Source organism: Lepidochelys kempii, chromosome 6 (genome assembly GCF_965140265.1).
Source record: "Lepidochelys kempii isolate rLepKem1 chromosome 6, rLepKem1.hap2, whole genome shotgun sequence".
Taxonomy (NCBI): Eukaryota; Metazoa; Chordata; order Testudines; family Cheloniidae; genus Lepidochelys; species Lepidochelys kempii.
This window is the reverse complement of record NC_133261.1, coordinates 100479112-100499275: the sequence shown is the minus strand read 5'-3', so window position 1 is coordinate 100499275 and position 20164 is coordinate 100479112. Positions and strand designations below refer to the sequence as shown.

Sequence of the window (20164 nt, the reverse complement as noted above, 5' to 3'; positions counted from 1 at the left end):
AGAAAAATGTGTATTTCGATGAATGTTCAGTGGATAAGGGGTGAACACTATGTAGGGGCAATGATTCAAAGGAACTTGGGGACTGGGGTGCATGTACTGTTAACCTGCAAGGCAGAGTAAGGGTTGGCATAGCCCAGAGGAGCGTGTTTGGGTGGCTAATAGTCTTGTGTTTTCACGGAGCTGACAACCAGTTAAGCACAAGCAAGACTCCCTCACACTGAAGGCAGAGGAGTAACAAGATGGCTCTCAGTTCTGTTTGCCCTGAGAACTGTCACAACATTAATTACAGGCTGCTATGCTTCAATGCAGTGGGGTGGCTCAGAATACATTCTGCAGCTCCAACATATTATACAGTGCAGAACAAGGCCTGTTGACTTTGCTTCTCGTTTTGTATGGGAAAAGCTGTATACTTGTTTTCTTTATAAAAGGTTAAAATGCATGGTGGGCTGTTTTTTCAGTTGTGTTCCAGGTTTTTAAGGGCCTGATCAACTCCAGGTATTGGATTAGGTCCTAAACTTGGTATAGGATTCCACAGGTTGATGTATCAGGAATTGTTTCAGCAAGATCAAAATAGTAAAAGCTTTCACTTTGATTAGGCAGTTTTCTAATTCAGTGGGGTGAAACTGCCAGTATTTCTAATATAGACATTCTTAGCAGACACAGAGGCTGTAAATTTCTGGTGCAGTAGCTCAGCAATGTTGTAATATACTGCCATGCACAAGACACGAGTTCAGGTGCAAACTCTGTGTTCCTATACCCTGGGCAGCTAGATATAAAGGACTAGATTGTTACCTAATTCACATCAGTTAAGATGGGAATTAACTTCAGAGAAGTTCATGGAGTTACTTACTCCCGCTCTATATCAGAATCTGGTCCAAAGAGTGTTTAAAACAAGTGGTATATTTGGCGTAGCCAAGGGAGTGCAAGGCCCGTATTGGAGGGAAGTTGCCAATAATTAGATGGGGTAGTTGTATGATCATCATATATTCCTTTAGTAGGTGTCGTGCAGGAAGAACAAGAAACCTACTGCCTGGTTAGGGTGATTTCCTTTTGCACAAAGGGTGTTGTGTGTTTTTGAAGCAAAGGATTTTAGTCCCAGCTCTGTTCGTGTGTGATTTTATGTAGCACTGGTATCTATTGTCATATAGCACATGGCTCTGCTCTTGTGGGAGAGGGGAAAATAGTAGAGAATACGTTAAAAGGTTGCTGTGTTTAACAGTCTTTTTGGTAAAGATGAAAAAATCTGTATTCCTGTGTTTAGTCTGACATGCGTTTATTGATTGTTTCTAATGGCATGATGTACCTCCTGAAATGTAAGAAGACAAACTCTTAAACTATTGTTCAATGTGATGTAGTAAAACAGCTAGGGGGACAGGGACAATACCAGTAAAATGCAGTTAGGCCCTGATGCTGAAAAACTTGTGTGCTTTACTTGACTCAGATGGGACTGCTCCAGTGAGTAAAGCTGAGCACATGTTTAAGTGTTTGCAATGTTGAGCAAGGGCTAATGTACAGCATGAGGAAGTTTAAACTTTTAAAAATATCTGTATTCAGATTAAATAAATGTTTTATTTGGTTAAGTTTATATAACTATAAACATCATGTATGTTTTACTACAGCAATAGTAGGTTTTAAAGAAGTACTTTCAGGAGAGGCTGGTGGCTGCTGGACTTCCGCAGAAAGCATGTTCCCTGCGTAGGGAATGGCATGCAAGAAGATGGTTGGGGGAAAGTGATGTAATTGATGAATGGAGGAGATGATACAGGTAGAGACCAGGTTGGATAAATTCGATGAGAGACCAGGTTGAAGGGAATGGATTATGTAGGGACTTAAAGGGGATGACATATAGCTTGCAATAGATGTACTGGAGAAGCGAGAATCAAAGTGATTCAAAGGGAGGAGTGATGTCAGATTGACCATCAGGGATTGTTTTGACCAGCAGCAGTGTTTTGAATGGCCTGAAGAGAAGGGGTGTGATTTTGTCAGAGAGGCATGAGAAGAAGCTGTTATAGGAATTAAATAGTATGATGAGGAGGATGTGAGTACGTTTTTGATGTCTGAGCAGGCAGGAGAGAGCAGATCCTAAAGATGTGTTGAAAGAAGTGGCGGAATATGGATACACTATAGTGTGAGGGAGAAGTTGAAGATGAACACTAAGTTATGGGACTGAGTGACAAGGAGGATTGTGGTGTCCTCAGCAGTGAGAGAGTGAGGGAAGGGGAGGGGATTTGGAAGGAAATGTGTGCAAATTCATTGGCTTTCAAAAGATATTTTTTTCGTTATGTTGTACTGAAACAAAAATGGAAAAAGCTGACACACACATATATATATATATATATTTTGTTGTTGTAGATACCAGTATTATTTGCAGTTGAAGAAAGATATCTTGGAGGGAAACATTCCTTGCACATTAGAACAAGCAATTCATCTGGCTGGCTTAGCTGTTCAAGGTAAACAAAGGAATTTCACTAAGTAAATTTTAGGGATGGTGACTTGAGATATTTGAATGCATATTTTATATTTGTTGCTTACATGAACACCCCCTGTTATGGTAGATACTCTATATGTATTTTTGTGGCTCTAACCTGCCTTTTTGTAAAATACATGATCTTTGCTTTGAATTTATAATTATTTAATGCACCTGGATTATGGTGCCTCAACACTTAGCCGGTCATTAAGAGCGTGATCCTCAAAGGTGTATTAACTTCAGTGGGACTTAGCTAAAGCCACAGAGGGAGTCAGTGGCCCAGGAGTTCCTGGCTCTTAGTCATGTGCTCAGACCACTAGACCTCATTGCGTCTCAACTTCTGCAATCTCCTCCTGTTGGTTTAGGAGCAGGAGAGGGGGATGCATTTTAATAAATAAGAATGTGTTTGTACATCCATATTCTTTTCTCCATGTTGTCTCTCATGCCAACTCCCCCTACGCCTGGAATGTGCTTGCAGAGCTTGTCCACAGGACCATTACCGCACATTCAAATCTCTCCTGAAGACCCCCTTCTGCCATGATGCCTACAAGAAATTAGCCATTTAATGTTGGCTAGTTGAGGGCTGGTGGGATAGGTTACACGTATAGTTTAAAAAACCTAGAAACCCCCAGAACTAACAGTTTACCTGTCTTCCCCAGGACCAGGCTAATTATATGTAGTCTTCCATTCCCACAACCTTTGCCTGAATTTTGTCTTCCTTTATAACGACTAATAGATTGTAAAACCACCAGCATTGGCAGAGTACTTGGGGGGCATGTGTAGTACATGAAAATAGTAGTTTTTTTTTTTTTTAAATTAAGTATGTAGATATTGATAGCGTCACATTTAAAGAAGAGAATCTGTTTTTCTGTTTTGTTTACCAGTGAAATAGGGTGAATTAAAAATACCTTATGTATGTAAAAATGGGGTTTTGTGTGGGTTGTGTTTTTTGTGTTTTTTTTTTTTTTTTTTTTTTGTAGTTCAGGCTAGGCCTTTAATACTCTTCATCTACCAAGTTCTTTCTTACTCATTTTCATGTTCTTAGGAAAGTATAAATGTGTCTCTGCTCAGTGAGTTGTTTATGGGAATCTTTCTCAGTATAATCCTCTTCTTAGATGGAAAATATTTATCCTTTAACTTTTTTGCATTTTTCACTTTATCTGGCAGGGTTGTAAGAAAGGAATAGTATGTGTCATAACACACTGAAAAACCAGCGTAGAATAGTAGAGCTTTTGGATTGGTACTGCTTGATAACTAAGGTGACTTATAAGATGGGTCAGTTGCTTTTACCAGGAACATGAACACTTGGATTTTGGCAAGTTGGTGATTTGTCATTGTCCCCACTGATGAATACCACAGCAATTTGTGATTTTAATAGTAACAGTAAGTCCGTTCCGAACACTAGTTTGATCGTGGGTATTAACTTAATCTAAAATGGGTGAAGTCTCGTTTAAATGTGAATACTAGCCCACACAATACTATTAATTCTGAATTAAAGACTGGTGTCTAAGTACTTCTCTTCAGTGAGACTTGTAAATAAGAGCTATATTTTTGTGGGTTATATTCCTATATGGAACAGACATTCAGCAGAAACTCTGGTCCTTTGAGACCTTTTTCTCCTGAAGATTCATTTATAGCTTCTCTGATATTTATAGAATCCATAGAAATGTAGGACTGGAAGGAACCTTCAGAGGTCATCTAGTCGATCTTCCTGTACTAATTTAGGACTAAATATACCTAAACCATCCCTGACAGGTATTTGCCTAACCTGTTCTTAAAAACCTCCAAAGACAGGAATTCCACAACCTCCTTTGGAAGCCTGTTCAGAGCTTAATTATCTTGATTTAGTTTTTTCCTAATATCTAACCTAAATTTCCCGTGCTGCAGATTAAGCCAATTACTTTTTTTCCTACCTTCAGTGGACAAAAGAACAATTGATCCCTGTCCTCTGTATAACAGCCCTTAACAAACATATTTAAAGACTTTTATCAGAGCTCCCCCCAGTCTCCTTTTCTCAAGACTAAACATGCCAGTTTTCTGAACCTTCCCTCAGAGGTCAGATTTTTTTTAAGCCCTTTATCCTTTTTTTTTTTTTTTTTTTTGTTCACTTCTGGACTCTCAAATTTGTCCACATCTTCCCTAAAGTGTGTTGCCCAGAACTGGACATGCTGCTCCAGCTGAGGCCTCACCAGTGCCTAGTAGAGCAGGACTGTTCCCTCCCATGTTTTACATCTGAAACGCCTGTAAATACACCCCAGAAAGATTTTGGTGTTTTTTGTATTTGTGTCACACTGTTGACTCATATTCAATTTGTGATCCACTATCCTACCCACTATCCACGTCCCAGATCCTTTTCAGCAGAACTACTACATAGGCAGTTATTCCTCATTTTGTAGTTGTGCATTTGATTTTTTTCCTTTCTGGGTGAAGTAATTTGAACTTGTCTTTATTGGATTTCATCTTGTTGCTTTCAGACCAGTTCTCCAATTTGTCAAGGTCATTTTGAATTCTAATTCTGTCCTCCAAGTGCTAGCAATCCCTCCCATCTGCATATTTCTAAGTATATTCTCCACTCCATTCCCCAAGTCATTAATGAAAATATTAATTAGTATTGGACCCAGGACAGACAGCTGCGGGACCACACTAAATACATCTCCCCAGTTTGATAGCAAACCATTGGTAACTATTTTTTGAGTATGGTCTTTCAAGCAGTGTGGCACCTACTTTATAGTTGTTTAATCTAGACCACACTTCCCTAATTTGCTCATGAGAATGTCACTTCGGACTATTTTAAAAGCTTTACTAAAACCAAGATATATCACGTCTACAGCTTCCCCCTATCCATTAGGCCAGTAATCCAGTCAGAGAAGGAAATTAGGTTTGTTTGGCATGATTATTTGTTGACAAATGCATGTTGACTGTTACTTGTAACTGTTATCCTCTAGGTGCTTACAACCGATTGTTGATTAATTTGTTCCAGTAAAGTATCTTTCTAGGTGTCAAAGTTAGGAGACTGGTCTATAATTCTCTGGGTGTCCTCTTTGTTCTCCTTTTTAAAGATGGGTACTATGTTTGCCCTTCTCCAACAATCTGGGAGCTTTCCTGGCCTCAATAAATTCTCAGAGATAATAACTAACAGTTCTGAGATTGTTTCAGCTGGTTCCTTACTAGGTCCTGCTGACTTGAATACATGTAATTTATTTAAATATTCTTTGACCTGTGCTATCCCTACTTTGGCTTGTGTTCCTTCCCCCTTGTTCTTAATAATTTTATTAAGATGTTGAAATAAAAAGAAAACGGTACAGAGTTTAAGCATAGAAGTTTCTGGTTATCAGGGAATAAGGAACGGTGGCATAAGGAATACATAATCTGCAATCTCCCCGATTGGAGGTAAAAGGTTAATGGGTCAAAATACAGACATTGAGATATGGGGGTATGTTGTTCATATAATGGCTATGTTCAGGTGTGGAGTATAATGAGTGGATACGATGATGAGGCTGGATTTACCCTCATTTGGTGAGATTTAATGTTCAGTGAGTTTGTTTCCAGTTCATATGGTCCAATGGAAAAAGTCTCTCGGTCCCTTTCTCATAGTTGATTCATGATGTCGTACCGGCTCACACCTCCTGGTGCTGTCGGTGGCCGGTAATGTGTTCGATTGTAGATGTCCCTGAACCATCGGATGGTGTCCGAGACCATGAGGCACCGCATGAGCCGTGCGTAGCATCGACCGATCCCGCAGGTCTTCAGCACACGCTCGTTGCAGGGGTCCCAAGCGCCCAGGGCTCCAATGATCAGGGCATCCATCTGCACCTCGTAGGCCTTTGCTCTCAGGGTGTCGGCCAGGGGGGCATATTTTTCCAGCTTACGAGCTCGGGTTTCACGGAAGGCCGGGGTCTTGTTCTCAAAGGAGACAGTGATGTCGATGAGGATGATCTTTTTCTGGGCTCATCGGTGACTACTACGTCGGGTCACAACTGGCTGTCAGTACCGGGGATGGCGCAGTTCACGGCAACCTCCCCCAGGCGTGGTGCGATGGCTTTCACCAGGCGGTTCTGGATGGCATTGTGGCACAGCTGCCAGGCTCTGGAGCGGGGCTTGCAGCTGCACAGGACGTGGGGCAGGGTCTCGTTGGAGTAGCCGCACTTCCTGCAACGCTTGTCTCGGTTCCCATGGCGGACGGCTCCATTGAGCGGGACGCAGTTGAGCTGGGCACGGTGGATGAACCGCCAGTTGGTGAAGCCATCCCCGGCGAGGAAGTGGTTGCTGACGTCCCACTTGCTGGTCAGTTCGAAGGCTTTACCCTGGTCCGGTTTACACTTCAGGGTTTCCATGTACAGTGAGTAGATAGCTGCCTTCAGGGACCTCTCCAGCCTGCCCCTGGTGTTCGGGGTGACGATGATGTTGTCGTCGGACCTGATCTGCGACACCAGGACTCTCAGCTCCTGGTGTTCCTCGCACCACTCCCAGCGGCAGCCGATGCGCTTCCCCAGGCGACGCGTGGCATTGCAAGCACGGGACCACAGTGAAGTGATGTTGCGCCCATCCCGTCCGAATTCACCATTGTGAAGTATGGTCACAACTTACCTTTTTAGTGACGATAGAAGCAAAATACATTAAACACCTTGGTCTTCTTGATGTCTTCTGTATTTAGCCCACTTTATTTCTCCTGTTGGACAGCTGGGGCCAGATATAGAGGCAGGTTCTCTGTCCCTTTATGATCCCTTTGGGCTGCTTGGGTGACCAAAAGAGAACTAAAACCTCCCCATAGTCCCTGCTGTGAATACCCCCAGCAAGTGCAGAGCATGCAAAACTGGATTCTAGGCCTCACTCCCCACATCTCCCAGCACAGGGATCATTTTAGGGTGTGGAGGGGAAGTGTCCAGTGTGTTCCAACAATCCCTATCTGATGTACAGTCTCTGTGGGACCATACCCAGTGGAGAATTGTCAGAACAGCCCTTAGTCTGTTCTAATCTACAGCAGAACTGGGACTGCTGTAGAGAATCAGGGAGCAGTGATCATCTCCCGGATAGCTACCTTCCTACCTACCTCCCATTCTTATGCACCCAGTGCAAGTTGTGTTCGTTTGGAGCAACTGACAGCCAGCATCCTCAGTAAAAGAAGCCTTAAACCAGGACCAGGCCTACTTGAATCCTGGGGAGGGGAGAGGAGAGGAGATCCAAGGGCCAGAATACAACTGGGTGCAGGAGACAACAAATGAAAAGAGAGGAACAGGAGTGGAGTTCCTAAAGAATTAAGATCAAAAGGATTAGTGTCTGAACTGTGTCATGTGACCAGTCAGAAATGGAACACAGACTATGTAGGATATTTTAGGAGAAAAAGGACAAAGTCTCACCATCACAGAGTACCCCCCGCACTCCTGGTGTGATATGGCATTTCAGCAACTCTGTCTTGCTCTCCTCCTCGCTCTGTCATTGGTCTGGTACAATGGTGAGAACTCTGCAAATCTGATGATAACCGCATCATATCCACAGATATCTGCATCCATGGATACGGATCTTTATTTACCGTCTCTGGATTACAGATCGGATGCGGATCCAAATTTTTTTTTTTATAGTGCGGGGCTCTAGATTATGCAGAGGATCTCAATTAGCAGGGCTACGGTTTCAGGGGGACTGCCTGTGGGGCTGAAGCCCGGAGCCCCATGGGGTCCTGGACTCCCTGAAACCAGCTTGCAGCTCCCCAGGGAGCCATGGATGCCCGGTTGAGAACCACTGCTCTAGAAGGTGCTGGTGCAGATGCAGATCCTTCTATAAGGTGGAGTGCAGATCACAGGTCAGATACAATTTAATTACCAGGGATGCGGATTCAAATTTTTGTATCCATGCAGGGCTCTAACAATTTGTGACTTGGCCTTTATCCACGTCTCCCTATAGTTCCACCCTTCCAGGGCCCCAAATAATGTCCAACAACATCGTGGTAATCAACACAACATCTTCTGTCCTTCTGAGCTCCTCTTCAGCCTTGCAGAGCTACCCCCTGAAAACCCTCAGCAAAACTCAGAAACCAGACACACATACAAACTAGGGCAGGCAGCAGTTGCTCCAGGCTTCAGCTTTTAGCGCATCTTGGGTTCTCCTCTCTCCTACAGAGCATCAACCCACAGGGCTGGCTTGCTGGAATCTTGTCCCTTTTTCAAGCCCCCCACCGCCCCGGCGTTAACTCCATGCTTGTAGCTTCCCCACAATTCTCCTTCCACTGAGCTTCTGTCTGACCCTTCCCACAGGGCAGGAACTCCAGATCTCCATTCTCCTGGGTCTCCTTCTCCCAGCTGAGCTCCTCAGTGAGCCTGATGCACCCTCCAGGTATAACAAGTTGGTGCTAATTAAAGCTCTGAGGCCATGTCTACACTACAAAATTAAGTAGACCTAACTTACATTGGAATACAGCTACTGCAGAAATTACATTGCTTGTGTGTGTCTACGCTTTTCCTTGTGTCGGCGGTGCACGTCTTCATAAAGAACTCTTGTGTTGATTTGTACTGTCCGGGTGGGACATTGTGCGAAGGCTCCTGACAGCCAGTAACCATCAACATAAGCAACATAGTGTCAACATAGACACTGCATTGACCTAACTACATTGACCCCTTGACTCTATGCTGCTTGTGGAAGTGGAGTTATTAAATTGGCTTAGCAGGGCAGTTACTTTGAGAGTGATCTGAATGGATCCGATGAAGTGAGCTGTAGCTCACGAAAGCTTATGCTCAAATAAATTTGTTAGTCTCTAAGGTGCCACAAGTACTCCTGTTCTTTTTCCGGATACAGACTAACACGGCTGCTACTCTGAAATTTGACAGGAATGAAATTTAAGTGTGGACACTTCTGTAATTAGGTCAATACAAGATGCCTTGTCTTGACCGAACTCTGAGGTATACACCAGGCCTCTATCTCTATTTAGCTCCTGTTTGGTCAGTATGGGGTTTATACACTCATCACAACAGGATTTGCTTAACTGTTATACTTTGCAAAGTTTACTAACTATTGTACAGTGTCATCCACTACTTTTTAAATAATAGAGTTCATTATTACGGAGCTATGCTGTACAGAGAGCGCATCCTTCACACTGAACTATATCCTTTCATCATCACAAGTACTTGAATCTTACCTGTTCTTTCATTTCCTTAGCTGACTTTGGAGACTACAATCAGTATGAATCTCAGGAATTTCTACAAAGATTTGCCTTGTTTCCTGTGGTAAGCACTTTCTTCAGCTGCTTTTCTGACATTATTGAAAGAAAACAAATGGTTTGGAGACCCCTTTCGAAGTGAGCAAACACTGTATTGACAAATAGCAGTGCTTATCAGAGAGATTTCAACAAACGGATACATGCTTATTTAAAGGCTGAGAACCACTACTTCTCTCTCTCGTTTACTGCTCCCAAACCAATCAAAGCACAAATTATTGAGGTTCTGCAAGTACAGAGCTAATTAAAGTTTTTATCAGGTAATTGAATTACACATAATGCTTTAAATTGCACACAAGATCCCAGTTTTCCAGGACATAAATGTTTAAAGATGTTTGTACATTATAGTGAAGATAAATGGTGGGGGGGGGGGAAACCAAAGTGTGTTTTAGGTTTTTGCAGTAATCTGTTCACAGCCTACTAACCACAGGCTCACTTGGAAGTCAGGATCCTGCTGAGTGAAGGAACTAATTATTTTATCCTTTAGAATTCCTTCTACTAGCTCTTTAACTAAATTCTGCTTTATGTTAAGGGTTGGTTACAAGAGGAGAAAGTACTGGAGGAAGCAACTCAGAAAGTGGCCTTGCTGCATCAAAAATACAGGTAAGATTTCATAAATGCAGAAATTGTGGAGCAGTCACTTGAGATCTAAAGGCATGTCTAGACTACAAAGTTAAGTTGACTTAAGTTAGGTCAGCCTACAGCCATTGCAGTAATTTAAACCAGCTCTGTGTGTCCGTACAGTATGCACCTTCTGTCAGTGGTGTGCATCCTCACCAGGAGCGCTTGCATCGACTCAAGTGGGGCATTGTTGAGCACTGACAGCTGGAGTCCCTACCGTCCCAGGGCTGACAGCTGGAGCACTGCTTAGGCCTCAACTAGAGTGTTGTGTCCAGTTCTGGGTGCCACATTTCAGGAAAAATTGGAGAAAGTCTGGAGAAGAGCAACAAAAATGTTTAAAGATGTAGAAAACATGACCTATGAGGGAAGATTTGAAAAAAAAAAAATTGGGTTTGTTTGTTCTGGAGAAGAGAAGATTCGGGGCATGGGGCCGGACATAAGTTTTCAAGTACATAAAAGATTGTTACAAGGAGGAGGGAGAAAAATTGTTCTCATTAACCTCTGAGGATATGAAAAGACGCAATGGGCTTAAATTGCAGCAAGGGCAGTTTAGGTTGGACATTAGGAAAAACTTCCTAACTGTCAGGGTAGTTAAGCACTGGAATAAATTGCCTAGGGAGGTTGTGGAATCTCTGTCGTGTGAGATTTTTAGGAGCAGGTTAGACAAACAGCTGCCAAGGATGGTTTAGATAATACTAGTCCTGCCTTGAGTGCAGGGGACTGGTCTAGAAGACTTCTTGAGGTTCCTTCCAGTCCTATGATTCTGTGGTATAGGTGATGTTGGATATTTAGGTAGTGTGATATAGAGCTTGTCACCAATATGTTGCTGGTTCAAGTCCATCCTGGCTCAGTAGTGACTGAAAGTTATCCTCGTATGATGCAGTCTCACTCCAATTTCTAGAGTACAGATCTCCAAATCACTAAACCTATAGGTGCCACTAACTGGGAAGGAATAATTAGGAACAGCTACTGCTCTCCTGCCAGAGATGTTCCCTCCCAGTCAAAGTTGAGGCACAGCTGGGGATGAGTAGTGTGGAGAAAATTGCAATTCTCTTGTCTGTGCTGTGATTTTCAAGCTTCTGGCAATTTGTGTGGATATTTACATCCAGGGTAAAGCCAGGACATTTTGCTATTTCAGAGCAAAAATAAATACTGTGGCTTCATTGTTAGAATATTTATAAAGTCCTTTAACTTAATCTCTGGCTTTAGTGTAATGGAAATTATGACCACAATTATTTTTGTTTGTTAAGAACTAACAGTATGCTCAGAGCTGTACCAATCTAAAGGTAACCTCTGTTTCAAGGTGTTTTCAGTCTAAGTCACAGAGATAAGACACGGTGCACTGGGAGACCCAGAGGACGGCATCAGATGAGATTCTTTGTTTTCCTGATCTTTTTTTTTTTTTTTTTTTTTTTTTTCCCCCTCTAGTTAGAATAATGTTGGGCTTGAGATGGAGTTTGTGACTCAGTGTTGTGGGTTTGTTTTAAGTAGCATGGAAGCAGCAAGTTTTTAGGAGGAATTGGAATGAGGAGAGGGGTGAGGACTGACATATCAGGATTCTGGGCTTTTTCTGTGCATAATATGCATTATAGAAAGAGGGAATGTAGATGGAAGTGGGAGAAGGAAGTGCAGGAGCTGAGGCTGATGTGACTGTCAGAGAAAAGAGGAATGAGAAGTGATATATAATAAGAAATTAGTGTGTCTCCTTGTACTGTGCAGTGCTAAGCATACTGTTTGTGCTAAATAAATAAATAAATCTGAGATGCAGGCTGGAGTGGAATTATGAAGGACCCTGAATGGAAATACTAAACTTTCAGTTTTGATATGGTGGGTGATGGGGAGCCAGGGGAGGGATTTGAAGAGGGATGTGACATGGTCTCAATAGACATAGCAGACGAATTAGCAAGAAGTGATATGGAAATCAGGGAAGCTAGAGAGGAAGAGGTTACAGGATTCCAAGTGGCAGGACCAGGACAAGTGTTTTAGTCTCTTGGACAGACCAGAAGCAGTAAGATTTCACGATAGCCTGGATATCTTACTAAGTGCTTTTCGAGCATGCTTCAAGAGTAATACAAGTAGGAGCCCCCCCACTGGTACAATTTTAGAAGCTGATCACTAGATTAAAAGTTACTGTTGTGTTTGTTTGTAGAGGCCTTACACCTCCTGATGCAGAAACGTTATATATGCAAGAGGTAGAGAGAATGGAAGGCTATGGTGAAGAGAGCTACCCTGCAAAGGTAAGGATGGGTTTGACACTTGACGTGACTTAATAAGTGCAACCATCTTTATATATCTCTTCCATTTTAAAGAAAAAACAAGAAAATCCAATGTATAAGAAACCTCTGGGCCCTATACCTCATCTCTTAGTCACCTGAGTTGTCTCACTGATTTCATAAGGACCACTGTATCGAGTCCTGTTAGTGCTGCATGATGAGGAGACGTCATGATCTCAAACTAAAGATTAAGATTTGCATTGCCTATGTAAGAACCTTTCTGTGACCTCACTGAAGTGAACAGTTTCTGCTGTAACTTTGGCTCATAAAGAGTTTTTCTTGTGATTTCTGTTTACTACTTCTAGGATAGCCAGGGAAGTGACCTATTTATTGGGGCATGTCTTGATGGTATCTTTGTGAAACATAAAAATGGCCGGCCTCCTGTTATATTTCGGTGAGTATTGTCCCGTCAGAATAATGCTGATGAGTACTTTGCAAATTAACATTTTCTGTGCAGTCCCCAGTTGCTTTCATGGCATCTTGGATGAATACAGATCTTACTCATTAGCACAGTTCCAAATATGGGCCCTGTCTTGCAGCCCTTGTGCATACGTACTGTAGTCAATGGGAGTTTTACCTATATAATTGCTGCAGGATTAGCTCATTTAGAGCTACGTTATATATGTGTGTCACCTACAGTTATGTATATTCCCCTGTGCAAATGCATGTGAATCTAGAGGCAGCATCATTTTGGCAGATACAGGCACATACAAAAAACAAACGTGCACATCAATTACTTGGGGATGTGCAATTGTAAAAGTATGTTGGGGGGTGTTCTATATATGGAAATATAGAAGAGGAGAGTTGCATTACTATTCTGAAGTGATAGATCATTTGCTGTTTGCAATTAAGCTGTCACTAGTAGTGAAGCATGCAGCCTTTCTGGGCATTCTCATAGTTTAAACATTTTAAAAATATTTTTCCATGCTAGGCATGGCATTGAGATCCACCTGGCCCAATTCCAATAGCCCAGATTTCACCTTTGGATGCAAGCACATGAGTCCCACTGACTTCAATAAGAGCTGTACGTGTGCATCCATGGGCGGAATTTGGCCTACCAAATAAATGTCTTGTAGCGACACGTGTGGAAGGCTACTTTCAAGGATACTGGTGACTTATAGTTACCATTGTGGCCAGGTAGACATTGTTCTCAGTGGATTTTATCTGATCAGATCGAGTTTTTGACTGACTGAGGACCAAATATTGGAACGTTTCTGCAACCCCAGAGTAAGTGGGCCATGCACAGTGAATCTCTACGGGCCCCAAGTTCTGCTCATCCTCGCCTGTCTTCTCATTCATTTTAACCAGGTCTTAATAGCTCTGAGTGTTCTTGGTTACTGGACATAGCTTTTCTTTTACAATGAGTGATTAACTTTCAAGAAGTCAGGACATGCTAATGGCTAGTTTCTTGTCTTAAACTTTTTTTTTTAAATGCATTTAAGTTGAAAGACCGCAAAGTTGAGCAGGAATAGCAAAGCATAATCCATTATAAATAATACCACCCACACTTATACATCCTCCAAAGAACTACAGTTACATCCCCGTTTTCCTTTTAACAATAATTTAATGGGTGTGAAGTTAGTCTGCTTCTTTAATCACTATTGCAGAGTTTGCTACACATGACTCAGATTGGGGATAGGGGGGAGTTATTGCTCAGTTAGTCCTCACCCACCCAAAGATAGGTTTTGTTTTTCATTTATACTTTCTGTATGCTGAAAATCCAGAGTTTACTTGTCATGTCTTCTCCATATATCCTTAGGTGGCATGACATTGCCAATATGTCCCACAACAAGTCCTTTTTTGCATTAGAACTGGCAAATAAAGAAGAGACCATCCAGTTCCAAACTGTAAGTGAGTGAGTTTTTATTTCTATCAGTCTAAAGCTATACAAGTAAACCACAAAATAAGATAATCCCTCAAACTATATTTGTCCAAAATGTTATTTTTTTCAACTTTGTAGATATGTGGAGGTTTTTTAGTTGCTGTTACAATTTTTAAAAAGTTTTAATTATAAGGGTGGCACAAATATAACCTTTTGAATTCTATGGCTGCTTCAGTAGTTTTTATACAAAAGTAAAAGGCATTAAGAAATCTTATCTTTTGTAAGTACACCAAAAGTGCTGAGCACTCTGGTCTAAACTAGCAAAGCATTTAAGCATGTGTTTAAATAAGACTTTGAAGTCAATGGGACTATTCACATGCTTAAAGATAAGTACATGTTTAAGTGCTTTGCTGGGTCAGGGCCAGAGTGCTCAGCGCCTTGCAGAATTGAGTCTTTAAAGCATTTGTTTATTCCCTTCTTCAATAATATAATTATTGTAATAGTCTTAAAGTGTGATATGCACAGTATATATGGTTATTCAGTGTTCTGAGTCATAAGATTGTCTTCAACAGAAGGCTGCTATTTTCAGCTTTTTTTAATCTAGTGGAGTGTTTATGCTTGAGCAGCTGGATTAGTCCTGCAAATTACATGGTTCCTAAGAAACTTTGATATAGAAACTTCCACATCAAAATGAAGGGGGTCAAATCTTGTTCCAGTGTAAGTCAGTGGTAAAACTTTCACTGACTTCCATGGGACCAAGAGTTGGGCCTGTATATTTTAGCCTGTATATTTTGTCGTATATCTATATATATTTTGTTTGACAGGAGGACATGGAAACAGCAAAATATGTGTGGAGGATGTGTGTGGCCAGACACAAATTTTACAGACTAAATAAATGTAGCCTGTAAGTAGAATAGTGTTTTTTTGGGGGGGGAGGGGGGAGGAGGTCTCTGTTCCCATAATGAACCTAAATGTTATATAACATGTTTAGAATATACTAAGTGACCTTGTTTACTCCTGATGCTTTCAACCACTTATTTATCCCCAGTGCTAAAGTTTACAATATGGAAAGAATTTATCTTAAACGGTTGCAGCCTTATAATAGAGGACAATATTTTTATAACCCTGAGTCACAGCTGAGAACATAGTCCTCTTCTTCTAATAACTGGATCTCAATGCTGTAAATGCATCTACTTGGGCCATGAATGTCAGGGTGTTTGTGAAATACTGAAATCTATGGGACTCTGAATGTGCTTTTGATTGAACTTGTAATAGGACACTGAAGTTATTTTAAAGGAGTGGGGGAGTGAATGTAGTGTGCTTGGAAGATGCTGGATTGGCAGTTTTACACTATGCGGCCCTTTCGATATCCACAGACTCCTCATAGCTCAGTAAGCGCCAGAGCAGAACCAATTAAATACAAGTGAGAAGATTAAATTTAATGGGCCAGTCTCCACACTGCAAATCAAGGGCCTGATTCTGATTTTTTTTTTTTTAATCTTTTTTACTTCAGTCAAGTTACTCTTGATTCTCATTAGTATGAGACAGAGAATCGGGTCCAGTGAGTCTGAATAAGCATGGTTTCCATTTAATTCAATTTATTTTACATAGTCCAGCAATAAATGACTTATTGAGCTCTGATTCAGAGCCTATTGAAGTTGAAGGAAAGACTGAGAGAAATATCCATATCAGAAAAATCACCACAACAAGCACTAATATTAATTACACCCTTGTTGACACTCTCAAAAATAGTTGAAGGATTGACTTGGAATAGAGACCAGACTGGCCTCTCCTCCCTCATGGTGGTTGCCTTCTGGTCAGGGATGAAGCATATTGGTGGAGGTAGTGTACATGTCAGAAGCATGTGTAGCTGCTGTCTGAACTGTATCTGTTTTCTGGTTACATTATGAACTTCAGTCTCCGGGCTGTCAATTCTGCACCCTTTACAATAGCTCACTTTAAAAAAAAAAAAAAGAAAGAAAGAAAGAGGAAAAAAAATGCCCACGATCAGTAGTTCTTAACCTTTCCTTACTGGGATCCCCATGTCAATGAGTTGAGAAATCCTCCTGTTTAACAAAAGGGAGGGGCAAGGTAGTGCTGACACCCAGGCTAAGAACCTCTGTCCCAGACTCATCTAAGTTCAGTTAAAATGTCCTCTCTGCTAGTAACAAGTGCCTTTCTTTTCCATGTGCTAGTTGATTGTCTCCATTTTGTCTGCACGTACCTTGTCTTTAGAGACTCCCCAGACTCTCCACCTGTGGAAGGCTCTCAGAAACCTTTCCTCATTCTTTCCTTTCCACGCTTACCAATTCTTTCTCGTCCTTCTCTTCCCAAAGGGTGAGCTGGAGAATAATCTTTCTTTCTGAAATTTTGCATGTCCTGTATTTGTATTGCTCTGGTGTCTTTTGGGTCTTTGTACTGCACGCTGACAGGTACAGAAACAGTATAGGGTGGGGAAAATGGGCATTGCTGAACAGTCCAACATGCAGTGATTTGGCAAACTACAAAACATTGTTTATGATAGCTACAGTATTTGCCATATCTAAAATTTGGATTGGTTAGGGACTCAGAATGAGCATTCGGCTGTTGTTTATTTCAATAGCCTAGTAAGTATTGAGGACCCTTTATAGACTATTATAAAGACAGACATCCAGGCCAGGGAGCCTACAGGTTACTAGGGGTTGAAATTTGGTGTGAGAGCATGAAAATCCCACCTTTCTCCCTGCCCACTGCATATGTGAAATTCAGGTCCTCCTCCATTTCACTCACTTCTGGGGAAGCCTGGTGTGCCAGAGCAATCTGAATTCTTCCCCTGCTAGGGTGCTGTACATGGGGAAAGGAGGCAGTGAGATAAACAAGGTGTTTGTCTTTCTCCCTCTCCATCCTATTTTTGTGTTTCTTCTCATTCTAGCAACAGCAGTGATTTGTGCATATGCTGTACAAAGCTCTTCCCTCTGGGACTGGCGGGAGGACTGTGCAACATAGGGCCTGTGAAGTGTTAAGTGCCCTGAAATGTGGTGGTGAGCACTTTACAGGATTGGGCCTAAGTTGACAATGTTGCTCATCATATGACTTGCTTTGTAGACAAACCCAGGCTGTTACAGTGAATCCAGTTAGAAGGAGGTCCTCTTCCAGGATGTCTCTGGTAAGGTTTTCAAATAGCTTTACATTTGAGCCACTTCTTGTTTCTTGCTAACTAGAGTGAGGATTCCGCATGAGGGGAGAAATGGTGGTGACTACATTAATAGTCAGTAAGACTGGAGAAGAATACTTTTCTTAGGAATATGCCTGACTTCTAAGATTTGAATTTTTACAGTTTTCCATTTGACTTAATATTTTTTCATTTAGTGAAATAAGCTGAAATGATGAAAAATAAGGTGGGACCAATAAATTAAGAAACTTGTTAGTTCGTCAGAAAACCAGGATGTAACTTCTTAATAACTGATCTAAAAATATTTTTTGTTTTTAGGTATTTTAGATGCATCTCTTTTCAATTTAAGATTCCCCTACATCTAGAGAAAATCCTAGACGTCTGTTTGTAGGCACGACATTGGTTGACTTTTACTCTTCGCTAGCCCTGAAAACTGATACTTTGTGTTACACACAGACTGAATTTGCTTTTAGAATAGCCCCTTGTATTAAAGATCTTCAAGACTCTTTAATAGTCATGTAGTAGTTAACTACTTTTAAAATATCTTCTTTCTTAGCCCAAGCCACAGCCTTACATGATGCAACCACCACCTCCTCTACATTACAATGGACACTACACGGAACCATACACATCATCGCAAGGTAAATTATGATGTGTCACTCTCAATGTTTAACTCTCAAGTAAATTCTAAATACAGTGGGAACCAGTAAGCACTCAGACCACTTGATATCACATTTTACCACATTACATTTCAACTCACTTTAAGGCCCCATGGCGCTGCTAGAGCTGTGTAAAGAGGCCAAAGTGTAAATGTGAGTCAGGCCCACATTATTTCTCTTGCTGCAGTACTTGTTTCTATTCTAAGTACAGAATGATATAGGGGTGCGGCAGGGAGCTAGGATAGCAAATACTTAGTTACTGACCATGCACATTGTAATTACAGACCACAATCCCTCTTGAATGACCTTAAATTGGCTATGGTTTCTATGGCTATCTCTCTCTATATATATAGATATATACACCCCTCAGAAGGTAAGCTAATGAGCAGGCCTCAGGAGCGCCTTCATATCCCTCTAGACCTTAAGAATATCCAAGCTCCATAAATTATCCATGGACTTTGTACCCTCTCTCCCCGACTGCTCCAAGGACCCAGCCCTGCCCCTGGACAGCAATAGAGAGAGTAGGATTTCTAAGGACCATATGGGATAGGTACTCCAGGAAGAGAGGGACCTCTTGTCTGTAGCAGTAGGTATAGAAATCTTTGGGATAGGCTGGGGGTGCAAACTTTGAGAGAGCCCAGGGGATTGTAGCTGGTTTGTTACGGAATTTTTAAACACTGGTTTTCTAAAAGTAAAATCGTTAAATTATTCAGAACTCTCAAGTGGTGCACATAACTAGTCTATGTAATATGCAGTGGATTTACTAGTACCCTCATTTTCCTTCTCCCTTATTCTTACCCTCATTTTGTGTTTAATTAGACTAAGTTCTCTGAGGCAAGGACTGTGTTTAATTATCCACTGCATTCAGGCCTTTGAGTGCTATGGTGTACAAATATTAATAATATTGGTAATACGGAGTCGCTGACAGTTTTGGGAACGAATATCCGTAATCTCCAAAGCAGAACAGAGTTGAATTGTTTCCAATACCACAGTAGGGGTTCAGTAAAGAGTACCAGATTTGTAGTAAAATCCTGCTATTGAACGCTTATTCTCGTGAACGAAGAATCAAAAGCAATTGTCAGCAAAGATGCGCAGCAGGTTTTGTTTGCGCTATATGCACAAAAAGCGCCCGAAGCAGCGTTTTGCATTTTGGCATCCGAGCAAAAGCTCCATTGCTTTATAAATATTAAACATAAAACCATCGATCATTTACTTTCATATGTCTAGTGAAATCTGTAATAAGGACCAACTGTAGTAAGCCGTAACATCCTACCATATTTTAAAATCATTTTCCAAAGTCTCCAGAAAACTTTGGTTTGACTAAGATCTACCTTTGCTGGTTACTGAGATGGTGATGTAAGGCAGATTTCTTACTGTCGACACAGAGCTAGTCTGTGTGTGCCTCGCTGAGCTGGAGGGGTGATTCCCAGCTCAGAGAGATGTACAGACGCTAGCTCTGCTTGAAAAGTAGCAATGCAGCTGTGTGGCTCAGGCTAGCCACTTGAGAACAACTATATCCGAGGTCCTAGGAATGTACTTGGGGCAGCTGACCTGAGCAACCGCCCATGCTGTCCCCACCATGCTGTATTTTTAGCATGCTATATCGACCAGCGCTAGCACATGTATGTCTTTCTGAACTCGAAATCGCATCTCCCAGCTGATTATAGACACATCATTAGTATTGATTATTCATTTATATAGTGGGCCTGATTCTTCTGTCACTAAGACCCTGTCAACGTAGGCAAGTTGAACTGGTTTAACTTACTGTTTTTTTTTTTTCAACTGATATAGTTGAACCAATACAAACTCCCATGTGGACACTCTTTTTATTTCAGTTTGAGTTTATTTTGGTTTAATTTAAACCTATTCCCAGTCAAATTAAGCTAAACTGAAAAAAGCCACTCTTTGGAATAAGTGTCTCTACACAGGAATTTGCACTCGTTTAACTAGATCAATCTGAATTTACA

General features: G+C 41.4%; 1 protein-coding gene across 2 annotated transcripts in view; it reads left to right on the top strand.

Annotated features, from left to right (window-relative positions):
• PTPN21 (protein tyrosine phosphatase non-receptor type 21) overlaps positions 1-20164 on the top strand; it is a 56043-nt gene that overhangs the window by 15778 nt on the left and 20101 nt on the right. Inside the window, exons 4-13 of one of the 2 annotated variants that reach the window (XM_073349372.1) lie at positions 2353-2450; positions 9614-9681; positions 10204-10274; positions 12442-12529; positions 12871-12959; positions 14325-14412; positions 15212-15291; positions 16623-16724; positions 17472-17532; positions 18095-18179. In XM_073349372.1, coding sequence (XP_073205473.1) covers positions 2353-2450; positions 9614-9681; positions 10204-10274; positions 12442-12529; positions 12871-12959; positions 14325-14412; positions 15212-15291; positions 16623-16724; positions 17472-17532; positions 18095-18179 — 830 coding nt within the window. The remainder of the gene's footprint in view (positions 1-2352; positions 2451-9613; positions 9682-10203; positions 10275-12441; positions 12530-12870; positions 12960-14324; positions 14413-15211; positions 15292-16622; positions 16725-17471; positions 17533-18094; positions 18180-20164) is intronic. The other variant, XM_073349374.1, reaches the window with a different exon arrangement.